Below are 12,620 nucleotides of genomic sequence, written 5' to 3' on the forward strand. Positions count from 1 at the left end.
GCCCGGCTAATTTTTGTTTATTTGTTCATTTTTTGTAGAGATGGGGGGGTCTTGCTCTGTTGCCCAGGCTGGTCTTGAACTCCTGAGCTCAAGCATCTACCCACCTCAGCCTCCCAAAGTGCCGGGATTACAGGTGTGAGCTATCATGCCTGACCAGCTCTTGGCTTTTTTGATTGACAAATTACAGTAAGAAAATACTGCTCTTTTAAAACTGAAATTTCAAAATAGTGAACCATGCTTTTATAAAAAAACTTATTTTGTACCTGATATATTTGCCAGAATTAAATACATATCTAAAATTGTCAAGGTTTTAAAAACCTGAGCCATGGTTTCTTAACATCTGATGAAAAAGTCTTGAATTATATGGAAATATGTCTTCCTGTTATATGTGTTCAATTTCAAGTCTTTATTTTTACCTTGTGCTTTGACGGTTGCTATGGCCTTAGCCTGTCTTTCCGTTAATCTCACCTGCCCTTGCTGGATTATGCTTGAGGAGGTGCTCCTGCTACTCCTGGGCTCAGAAGCCCTCAGCAACACTCATACCCACACAGAAACGTCTAGACCCTCTGCTTGGCCTTCAAGGCATCATCTGTGTGTTTTCCTGCTTCCTTGACCTCCTTTCCCCATAGAATCTGTGCTGCTCAGCAGCTTGTTTTCCAACCACATGCCATGATTTGTGCTCCTTTATACCTTGAATGTCTCACTTCTGTGTGTCTGAAGACATTCCTAATTGTAATTCTTTAGTTCGTCCACGCTGATATAATCAAATATTCTACGTTCTCATTTCTAAATTGAGGCTAATATTTAATCTGCATGGTTGCTATGAAAATTAGAGATAATGGTGGCTAAAGCAGTTATTTTTCTGTTCTTTGAACCCTTAACCACATGTTTATGTCCCTCTTGAAGCACTACAACAGGCGTCCTGTTGTTGTTACCCGTAAACTTCATGCCCCATACTAGATTAAATGCTTTGCAGCAGTATTCCCTTGCTCATCTTCCTATTACCCCCATGTTGAACAGATGAAATACTCGAACATTGAACAAATGGATAAATGGAAAAAATGGTTATTGAGCTTTTTGCCTAAGCATAGCTATTTATAAACAAATTATTGTTCAAGGTTATTAATAGGCCGGTATTATAGTATTTATACCATGTCAGAGAATAATACCATATGCCTGGCTATTGTCCTGTCTTTTAAGGCAAAGATAAAAGAGGCAGCTTGAGTGCTTGTGGATATTCTAACTTCTCTGCCTCAGTAGAACAGGCTGTGGCTCCCCTTGTTCTTGTGGCCTCTGTCACACCCAGACCCAACCATTTCACCTGGCTACATTCAGAAGTTTCAGGTCCCCCAGTGTTTGGGAGAATGGAGGGAAACCCAGGCAAGACTGATTCCAGACCTTTTCCTAGTCAGTGATACAGATAACCTGAACTCACATAGGTCAAGTTCAGTCATTGCACATGTGGGGAGGTGAGGCTCCATCAAGATTTTCAAATTCACTGTAGTTCATTTGTAAATGAAGAGTTTTTCTGAATATGCTTGGGAGTTTGACTCTATGTTGCTTTCTATCTTGTAAAGCAGTATGTAGTTTTTGGCTAATTTCTTCAGCCCTGCTTCCATACTGTTAGGAAATCTTTTTTTTTGGACACAGGAACTCATTCTGTCGCCCAGACGGGAGTGCAGTGGCGTGATCGTGGCTCACTGCAACCTTGACCTCCCTGGCTCAGATCATCTTCCCACTTCAGCCTTTTTTTTTTTTTTTTTTTTTTTTTGAGGCAGAGTCTTGCTCTGTCACCCAGACTGGAGTGCAGTGGCGTGATCTCACCTCACTTCAACCTCTGTCCTTTAGGTTCAAGCAATTCTCCTGCCTCAGCCTTCGGAGTAACGGGGACTACAGGCTTGCACCACCATGCCCAACTAATTTTTGTATTTTTTAGTAGAGACAGGGTTTCACCATGTTGGCCAGGCTGGTCGCAAACTCTTGGCCTCAAGTGATCCGCCAGCTTTGGCCTCCCAGAGTGATGGGATTACAGGCATGAGCCACCGTGCCTGGTAGTGTGAGACATCTCAGCCTCTTGAATATCTGGGACTACAGGTGTGCACCACCACACCTGGGTAATTTTTAAATTTTTTCGTAGAAACGGAGTCTTGCCATGTTGCTCAGGCTGTTCTCAAACTCCTGGGCTCAAGCAATCTTCCCATGTTGGCCTCCCAAAGTGCAAGAATTACAGGCGTAAGCCACCATGCCTGGCCAGGAGTAGTTTGTGTTATTGTTGCTTGTTTTATGTTTAGTTCTGTCAACTACAATACAAAGATTATATGATTAGTAACTGAGAGGCATCTTAGGCATAAAAAAGTAAAAGTCGGCCGGGCATGGTGGCTCACGCCTGTAATCCCAGCACTTTGGGAGGCTGAGGTGGACGGATCATGTCAGATGATCAAGACCATCCTGGCCAACATGGTGAAACCCCGTCTCTACTAAAAATAAAAAAAAGTAGCCGGGCATGGTGGTGTGTGCCTGTAGTCCCAGCTGCTCGGGAAGCTGAGGCAGGGGAATCATTTGACCCTGGGAGGTGGAGGTTGCAGTGAGTGGAGATCGCGCCACTGTACTCCAGCCTGGTGACAGAGTGAGACTCCATCTCAAAAAAAAAAAAAAGAAAGAAATAAAAGTCTAAGTTTTAAAATCCTCTAAACTTAGGTTTATATCCCAGCTCTGCTGCTGATTTTTGCCCTCAGATAAGTTATTTGAAACCTACCTCATAGAGTTGTTGAGGATTATATTAATAAGTGATATTGCATAACATGGAAGTAAATGGTTGTTATTAATCTTTGAGTTTAAGAAACTAATCATTCGGTTGATAAAATTTAACTTGGCATTTTGTCTAGGTGTTTACTGCTAAGAGGCTTATTATGTCCCTAGCTTTTCCAGTTGCCAGAGATGTCAAAACACATTTGCCATTTGAAAAAAGAGTATGGCTGTGCTTGAAGGATACCAGGTGTCAAAGCAAAGTGTTCCCTTTCTTTGTCTGCACTTAAGTTTTGCCGCCTTGGTTCAAACCAGCCACCATTTACTGGGCCCCTACTGTGAATAGGGCTTGGTGAGCAGATTCAAAGCTGATCACCAAGGTGTCTGTCCTCAAATAACTCACAATATATATAAAAATCATGGATGTCTATGGAAGGCTAATAATGTTTGTCTCTCTGTACAGGAACTGCCACTTTCACCATACAGAAAAAAGCTGGTGGAGCCAAAGCAGCAGTAAGAAAGGCTACGCAGTCTCCAGTTACCTTCCAAAAAGGTAAGGGATAAAGAAGATAAAGTTTTTAGACTTAATACTGAATTTTCTTTTTTTTTTTTGAGACAGAGTCTCACTCTGTTGCCCAGGCTGGAGTGCAGTGGTGCAATGTCGGCTCACTGTAACCTCCACTCCCGGGTTCAAGTGATTCTCCTGCCTCAGGCTTCCCAGTAGCTGGGATTACAGGTGCCCACCACCGCGCCCGGTTAATTTTTGTATTTTTCGTAGAGATGGGGTTTTGCCATGTTGGCCAGGCTGGTCTTGAACTCCTGACCTCAAGTGATCCGCCCATCTTAGCCTCCCAAAGTCCTGTGATTACAGGCATGAGCCACTGTGCCTGGCCCTTAATACTAAATTTTAAAAAATTATAAATCACTCCATTTCAAATATAGACTTCAGAATGAAGGGTGTGGCTCTGTGCTGCAGTGGTTCAGAGAAGAAGTTTTGGAGTAGCTTTATGGAATCAAGTTAACCACTTACACTGTAACCTTACGCAAATTTCTAACCCATTTATGTATTCTTAATTTTCTCACCTGGAAAATACAGGTTATAATAGTGAGGATATATGTAACAACCTTGGTAGGTAAACAGGGTAACTATTATCCATGTCTTACTATGAGAACAGACTTAGAGAAGTTAAATGACCTGTTCAGATCTCCTTAAAACAATAACAATAGTAGCTAACAGGTATAGAGCACTTACTCTATGCCAGGCATTGTGTTCACACCTCATGTGCATTATCTCACTTGATCCTCACATTAAATCCAACAAAATCTGTGCAGTTATCCCCATTGAAAGAAAATAATTAAATTTGGTAGGGATAATGATTTTTTAAAAACCCACTAATTTGGCTGGGCGCGGTGGCTCACACCTATAATCCTAGCACTTTGGGAGGCCGTGGTGGTTGGATCACGAGGCCAAGAAATTGAGACCATCCTGGCCAACACGGTGAAACCCCATCTCTACTAAAAATACAAAAATTAGCTGGGTGTGGTGGCACGTGCCTGTAGTCCCAGCTACTTGGGAGGCTGAGGCAGGAGAATCACTTGAACCCAGCAGGCGGAGGTTGCAGTGAGCCGAAATTGCACCACTGCACTCCAGCCTGGCGACAGAGTGAGACTCTGTCTCAAAACAAAACAAAACAAAAAAACCCCACTGGTTTATATGTACTGTGAAAAATGATGAGAAATATGAAGTAATTAGCCTAGGCTTGGTATTATGCCTCTTTCTCTACTGCTAACTCATTACTTTGTAGATCCGTCATTCAGTTTACCCCATCTCTTTTCACCTATGTCTAATCCATTGTTTAACTCATTTATCAACTTTTTAATGTCTATGGTGGTATTTTCTAGAAGATCTATTGGGTACTTTTTCTACTCTTTCCCCCATGTATGCGTTAAAACCCAAGCTTCTGGTCATTTGGATCACTTTGAATCCTCGAAGCATCATTTCCTGTGCTTGTGTATTAGTCTGTTCTCATGCTGCTAACACATACCTGAAACTGGGTAATTTAAAAGGAAAGAAGTTTAATGGACTCACAGTTTCACATGGCTGTGGAGGCCTCACAATCATGGTAAAAGGCAAAGGAGAAGCAAAGGCAAGTCTTACATGGTGGCAGGCAAAAGTGTATTCAGGAGAACTCCCCTTTATAAAACTATCAGATCTCATGAGAACTCACTATCACAAGACCAGCAGCATGAAGGTAACTGCCCCCATGATTCAATTACCTCCCACCTGGTCCGTCCCACAGCACGTGGGAATTATGGGAGCTACAATTCAAGATGAGATTTGGTTGGGGACACAGCCAAACCGTACCAGCTTCTAAATCCCATGCTAGCTTTTCTCTCTTTCAAAGACTTTCCTTTTTACCCATTATGAATTGTTTTCTAGTCTAGAGTACTCAATAGCTTTTTATTCTTTTCAAAGCAAATATCTAGCAATGTCTAGTTCAACAGATAAAATGCTCCCCAAATACAATGTTACCTCTAAAAACAGTTGAAATTACATGTACCATTATATTGTTTTGTTTTTGAAAGTCCCGGAGATCCAGGGTTTTGTGTTCTTGAAGTCATTATAATCTAACATGAGGCCTTGCCCATAGAAAGCTGTAGGTATTTGTTTCATTGTTCAATGGTAACCCTGCCTCTGAAAGTTAGAAATGTGTATGACTCCAAGTTTCTAGCTTAAGTGCTTAGCTAGACTGTGACTCACAAATTGACACAAGTAGAGCAGGAAAAGAAGCAGGATTTTCTTTGGGAATGATGGAGGTAATAGGTTTAGTTTTATCATCCAGTTTCAGATTTCTCAGGCTAGACTCTGTAGACACTGTTTGGTGTTATGTTATAAAGAAACTGAGTGTCAGTGCCCACCGTCCTAGAGAAAGAGTACTTCCTTTCTGAGGGAAGCCAGTGTACTTGGCAGCCTGGTTTCTGCTGTGGGGTGTCTTCTTGATCTATAACTTACCTTTCGCTTCAGAAAGCTTTCACTGTCCAATGGGGCAGGTACACTTTACCTTGAAAAGTCTTATGCATGCTCAGTTTCACAGAACTTTTCTCATTATATTTTTATCTCAAATTGGATATCCCAGATAAACCCTGGAAAAATGTATTATGATCTGAAAGGAAGGAAATTACAAAGCCATCTCTAGGTAAAGTAAGGTGAGAGAAACCCAGTGATAGCCTCTCAAGGTTTGTAATACCCCATAGGTGAAGATTTATCCTAAAATGCAAGACTCTTAACTGTAATTTTAGCAGAGTAGGTGGTGGTTTGATTTGTCATTCTTTCTAGATGACAATAATTATGTTCATTTGGACAAAACAAGAATGTCGATGTCTAGATGCCAAATTAATTGTAGCCAAGATGAGTTTGGGATTAGTTGATGTTTGTAGCCTTTGTTGATCTCTAGTCATATCGTGAATACTTGAAGGAATAACTTCAGCACCCCACCTCCACTTGTTCCCATCTACTTTGAAGTGGAAGCCTACTCTTGTGGTTATGTTGCTTAACCACTCATTGGTTTCTCTTTCAGTCTCACTTTTTCTGTTTTAACGGTTTTTTTTAACACAGTGTTTGTTCACATATGCATTCCTGTCATCTGCTCGTAGATTTTTTCCTTTATATGGTTTTTCAAAATTTGTTCCTTATTAATATTTACTGAAATAATTATTTTAACATGGAACTTCCAGTGGCATTTCAAAATACTCTGTGATGTCTTTAAGTAGCAGAAAAAATGTCAAACCTTTTCAACTAGAGCATAGCTCTCACATTGGATATTACAGTGGCAGGTGCTACCAAATGATGTTAGCTTTGTTTCTTTTTCAGACTCTTGGGGCTAGTCAAAAGAAAAATCCCTAAGCTGTCTGTACCACTGCACCCTTCCCTTTGGCACTAATCCAGGAAGAAGCTTTTGGAAAGCTGCCACTTTGGGGATCCAAATTAATAGATCTGTTCATATTTTACTTATAGATATGAAGATGATCTTAACGGGCCCTCTAAGTATTATTCTTCCTTCACCCTAAAGAATAGAAAGTTAGGCCGGGCACGGTGGCTCACGCCTGTACAATCCCAGCACTTTGGGAGGCCGAGGCGGGCGGATCATGAGGTCAGGAGATCAAGACCATCCTGGCTAACACCGTGAAACCCCGTCTCTACTAAAAATACAAAAAAAAAAATTAGCTGGGCATGGTGGTGGGCGCCTGTAGTCCCAGCTACTCGGGAGGCTGAGGCAGGAGAATGGTGTGAACCCGGGAGGTGGAGCTTGCAGTGAGCCGAGATCATGCCACTGCACTCCAGCCTGAGTGACAGAGCGAGACTCTGTCTCAAAACAAAAAAAGAATAGAAAGTTAATACATTGGCCGGGCGTGGTGGCTCACGCCTGTAATCCCAGCACTTTGGGAGGCTGAGGCAGGCGGATCACGAGGTCAGGAGATTGAGACCATCCTGGCTAACACGGTGAAACCCCATCTCTACTAAAAATACAAAAAATTAGCCGGGTGTGGTGGCAGGTGCCCGTAGTCCCAGCTACTCGGGAGGCTGAGGCAGAAGCATGGCGTGAACCCGGGAGGCAGAGGTTGTAGTGAGCCAAGATAGTGCCACTGCACTCCAGCCTGGGCGACAGAGCGAGACTCCATCTCAAAAAAAAAAAAAAAAAAAAAAAAAAAAAAAAAAAAAAAGTTAATACATTAGCCCAGGTTCTGGGGTGGATCATCTCCATCATCTTGGGCCAATTACATAACCTCTCTAAGCCTCACTTTCCTCATTTGCAAAATGGGGATAATAATGGTTTCTCCATAGGACTGTCAGGAAGAGTATTCACTCAGCAACTGCCCATTGAGTTCCTACTACATACCAGGCACTGTTACTCATGAACAACACAGAAAGCAGCACATAAATAAGGGAGAATGAGGCTGGCTAGGTGGAACTACTCTAGCAAGGGTGGTTAAAGGTCTCTTTGAGAAGGTGAAACTCTTACTCCAGCTCTTAGTATGAAGCAAATTAAAAATTAAATGAATAAAAATTTAGAAAAAGAGAAGGTGATGTTGGAGTGAAGATCTTGAATGATGAAAAGGAGATTGTTAGGTAAAGATAAGGCAAAACAGTTTCAGGCAGAAGTTCAAAGTTCTGGTAAGATTGTTATATAAAGATAAGGCAGAACAGAAAGTTCAGAGTCCTGGTACAGAAACAAAGTTGGTATGACAGAAAAGATCAGTGTGGAAAGGTGACGAGAGATATGGTGGGAGAGATGGGCTAGATACTGTAGGCTAAGGCAAGGAGTTTGGATTTTACTTGAGATCCAGTGAGACTCCATTTTAGGGAATTAAGCAGAGAGATAATATAATTTATGTTTTAGAACGTGGAAAAAAAGAACAGAAGACGGCATACAAGGATAGATTGCTTGGGCTAGGGTTTTAACAATGGAGATGGGAGGAAACTATTTGATTTGGGATGTATTTTGAAGATAGACAAAATTAGGACTTGCTGATGGATTGGATGTGGCATGTATAAGAAAGAAGGATGAGGCTGGGCACAGTGGCTCACTCCTGTAATCCCAGCACTTTGTGAGGCTGAGGCAGGCCGATCGCTTGAGGCCAGGAGTTCCAAACCAGCCTGGCCAATATGGTGAAACCCCATCTCTACTAAAAATACCAAAATTAGCTGGGCATGGTGGCGCATGCCTGTAATCCCAGCTACTTGGGAGGCTGAGGCAGGAGAATCGCTTGAATCCGGGAGGCAGAGGTTGCAGCGAACCGAAATTGCACCACTGCATTCCAGCCTGGGGACAGAGTGAGATTCCGTCTCAAAAAAAAAAAAAAAAAAAAAGATATACTGGATTTTAACCTGAGCATTTCCTGGGATAGGGCAGTTTAGGGGTAAAAATTAACAGTGTGGTTTTGGACATGTTAAAGTTCAGATGTTTATTGCACATCCAAGCAAGGATTTTAAGAAGGGGCAATTAGCTTTATGAGACTGGAGGTACAGGTTTTAGAGAGCTGTCAGCATGTAGGTGATATTTAAAGCCATGGAACTAAATGAAGTTAGCTAGGGAGAGCAGAGGTGTGTTAGAAAATCTAAAGACCAGGCATGAATGTCTGGTAAGTTCAAGGGACTGAATGTAAAAGTGCTTATTAGCCTCTACTAAATGCCAAAGTGTGTGCTGTGATTATTTTGGGGGCTTTATTTCTTGGAGATATCTTCAGCTTCAAGTACATAAGGTTGGTAGAGTTACAAAAGACAAAGAGGGCCCAAACTTCAGCATTGTCATACCTCTTCTCCCCTCTTCAGGGAGCCACATGACTGCTTGTTTGGGATCTATATTTACTTCCCATCTTGTCCCATGTCTTGGGTGTTTCTTCATGAAATCACCTCGAAGGGTAGAACATGCTGTGATATTGGCTTTGGAACATTGTGTTAGGTGAGGTAGGCTCCTCTAGGGCTTTGTGCAGAGAAACCTTATTGGTTTGTGGGTTTACTAAGCTGCCTCTGGGCATTAGCTGGAATGAAAATTTCTTTTCAACAAATACTGATATATGCAGTAAGAAGAAAGAGGGTCATAATGTATTGTCACCACACTCACTGTGATGCCTTTGCCTAAAGGCAGATTGTAAGCATTAAGCCTGGGTGAAGATGCCCAAAACATTGCTTCTAAGAAGTTTTCACAAGACTTTCTGTAAAAGACAGGGAAGGCCCAGGTCTCAGAGTTCACCCAACTTTGGTGTCAATACCTCTCCACCGTTCTGTTATATCTGTGGCCTCTCCTCCCTAGATTTTCTTGTCTTAAAGATTAATTACTAATAGTTTTCAAATCCAAAGGCTGGAATTCAGTTTCCATCTCGTACAGTGACAGGACAGGAATTGTTCGAACTCTAAAGTGAACCATTTCCAGACCTTGTGATTCAAATATTATTTAAAATGTGACTACCTTGGCTTTGATGATAAAAGTCACAATTAACGAATGAATGAATGAATGAATGAATGAATCAATCCCAATGTGTGCTTTGTTCTTATCCCTTAAAAGGCTCTAATGCTCCATGTCGTAGTCTGCAGCATACAAAAAAACATGGAAGTGCTGGGCTTGCACCTCAAACCAAGCAGGTGTGTGTAGAGTATGAAAGAGAGGAGACTGTGGTGAGTCCCTGGACGATACCTTCAGAAATCCATAAGATTCTTCATGAGAGTCACAATTCCCTTCTACAAGTAAGCATTGTTCTAGATTTTGTTTGTCTAGTGATTGCTCTATGTTCTTCAGGTTTTTTGTTTGTTTGTTTGTTTGTTTTTTAGTTTGTTTTTTGTGGGATGTGGAAATACTGAAAAGTTGTTAGGTCAGTTTGAAATCGTGATGCAAAGCATCTTCCCTTTTGGCTTAGTACTCCAGCATTTGTCTTTCAGACTTCTCTGTGACTGTATTTTTTAACTAAAAAATGACCAAAATGTAAGAACAGAAAATCGTACTACAAGTATCAACATCCGTTCGGCCCTGTCTTCACATCCGGTGCCAGCATCTCGTTGTGTGAGATGATGTTCAGCTCTTGTCCATCTGGATGTGCTGGGCAATCACGGCCCTATTTCCTGGCACATTTCCTTCAGCCTTTTGATGGATGAGCAACTCTAGAATTTTTGGAAAGCTTAGTTCACGTTCCAGGTTTTTTTGTTTTTGTTTTTTTGTTTGTTTTTAGGGGCTAGGACCACAATTGTCTTTTCAATTTAATAGGACTTGTCTCCAACTGAAGAAGAAGAGCCAGAGCATCCTTTTGGGGTGGGCGGTGTGGACAGCGTGTCTGAGAGCACTGGCAGCATCCTCAGCAAGCTGGACTGGAATGCCATCGAAGACATGGTGGCCAGCGTGGAGGACCAGGGCCTGTCTGTCCACTGGGCCCTGGACCTGTAAGACCTGGATATCATTCGGTTTCCATGCACAGGCCAGCACCTCAGTAATGTGGTTCTGAAAGATTAACAGGTTTAAGGGACAGAAGCAATGAAAGAAGCAATGTGAATTTTCCATTTGCTTTCATATTATTACCTGGATTAGCCATTACAAGAGGAAAAATAAACATTTCTCAATAACTTTGCCTTTATGGGGAAAGGGTTGACTATTGATGTATTATATGTTTTTGTATTTGATGCATCATTAGGCATAATTTTTAAAATGATAAGTACCTTTCAAGCCAAGTTTGCATAACCTACTTTCAATAAAAACCCTCTATCTTGCCTCCTCCTTTATTACCCTCTGAGTTTTGAGAAACAACCATATACAGATGAATCTAATAGGAAAAAAAAAAATCTTTTCATTGAGAAGAAAATCAGTCTCACCTGAGAACTCAATTATGAACCCTATTTTAAAACACCTATGCAGGGTTTAGCCTAGGAGTGAAAAGAAAAACCAACTACCTTTTACCAACCCTGAATCTCTAAATAAGCAAAGTTTCATGGAGGCCAGGAGATCTTCTGTCTTCTGCCCTGTAGCCTGAAGCCTTGGAGGAAGAAACAGGAATGGATGCTTTGGGCAGGAAAGTAAGGGAATATGACTCCGGCCTCTAGAAGGCTTATCTTAAATTTGTAAGAACCATGGTACAGAGACCTGATTAGTTTTTGGTATTGTGCTCCAATAATGTCATAGTTTTAAGAGATAATTTTTATGAGAATTGACTAAGAACCAGTATCCTTCAACTACTTCATCAATGTTTGGTATAATATCAAAGCACACTATCATCTGAAAAAGCTATTAAATACCCCTCTTTTTCCAAATATCTACCTGTGTGAAGCCAGGTTTTACAACATGTATTGCAGCAAGTTGAATGCAGAAGCAGGTATGGTAATTCAGCTGCCTTCTATCAAGCTAAACATTAAAGAGATTTGTAGAACTATAAAACAATGCTACTCTCCTTACCAAATTGTTTTAGAAAATAGCTTTATAGGCTAACATTATTGTTAATTGTCATTTAATTGTTTTGTCATTTAAAATATTTTAAATTGTTTTCTGTTAGTTTCTTTTTTGTATATTCTATGGGTATTTTATTGATACATGATAGTTGTACATTTTTATGGGGTGCATGTGATATTTTGATATGTGCATACAATGTGTAGCAATCAAATCAGGGTAATTGGGATATTCATCACCTCAAACATTTATCATTTATTTGTGTTGGAAACATTCAAACCTTTTCTTCTAGCTATTTATCCATTGTTGGATACTTATATCAATTCTATATCTTAGCTGTTGTGAATAGAGCTGCAATAAATGTAGGAGTGCAGATATCTCTTTGATATACTGATTTTCTTTCTTTTGTATATATACCCAGCTATGGGATTGCTAGATCATATGGTAGTTCTATTTTTAATTATTTGAGGAACCTCCATACTGTTTTCCATAGCTGCTATACTAATTTGCATTCCCACCAAGGGTGTATGAGCATTCCCCTTTATCTGTATGCCCACAAGCATTTATTTTGCATCTTTTGCTGGAAATGACTATTCCAGCAATAAATAAATAAAATGACTATTAGTCATTTTAACTGGGGTGCAACGATACCTCATTATGGTATTGACTTCCTTTTTTCTGATGATTAGTAATATTGAGCATTTTTTCATATACCTGTTGGCCATTCGTATGTCATCTTTTGAGAAATGTCCATTCAGATATTTTGTCCATTTTGTAGTAGGATTCTTTTTTGTTACTAAGTTGTTTGAGTTCATTATATATTGCGGTTATTAATCCTTTGCTGGATGGGTAGCTTGCAAATATTTTCTCCCATTCTTTAGGTTGTCTTTTCACTTTGTTGATCATTTTCTTTGCTGTGCAGAAGCTTTTCAGCTTGATGTAATTCTATTT

At 40.6% G+C, this 12,620-nt stretch overlaps 1 protein-coding gene across 15 annotated transcripts in view; it reads left to right on the forward strand.

Moving 5' to 3' along the window:
* Positions 1–12,046, forward strand: part of CPLANE1 (ciliogenesis and planar polarity effector complex subunit 1) — a 142,857-nt gene extending 130,811 nt beyond the window's left edge. For all 15 annotated transcript variants that reach the window (XM_057302306.2, XM_008955980.5, XM_063604498.1 and 12 more), the window contains 3 exons: positions 3,209–3,298; positions 9,810–9,988; positions 10,503–12,046. In XM_057302306.2, the coding sequence (XP_057158289.1) occupies positions 3,209–3,298; positions 9,810–9,988; positions 10,503–10,679 (446 nt within the window). In that variant the 3' untranslated portion in view covers positions 10,680–12,046. The remainder of the gene's footprint in view (positions 1–3,208; positions 3,299–9,809; positions 9,989–10,502) is intronic.
* Positions 12,047–12,620: the final 574 nt, after the last annotated feature.

This window comes from Pan paniscus, chromosome 4, assembly GCF_029289425.2.
Source record: "Pan paniscus chromosome 4, NHGRI_mPanPan1-v2.0_pri, whole genome shotgun sequence".
NCBI lineage: Eukaryota > Metazoa > Chordata > Mammalia > Primates > Hominidae > Pan > Pan paniscus.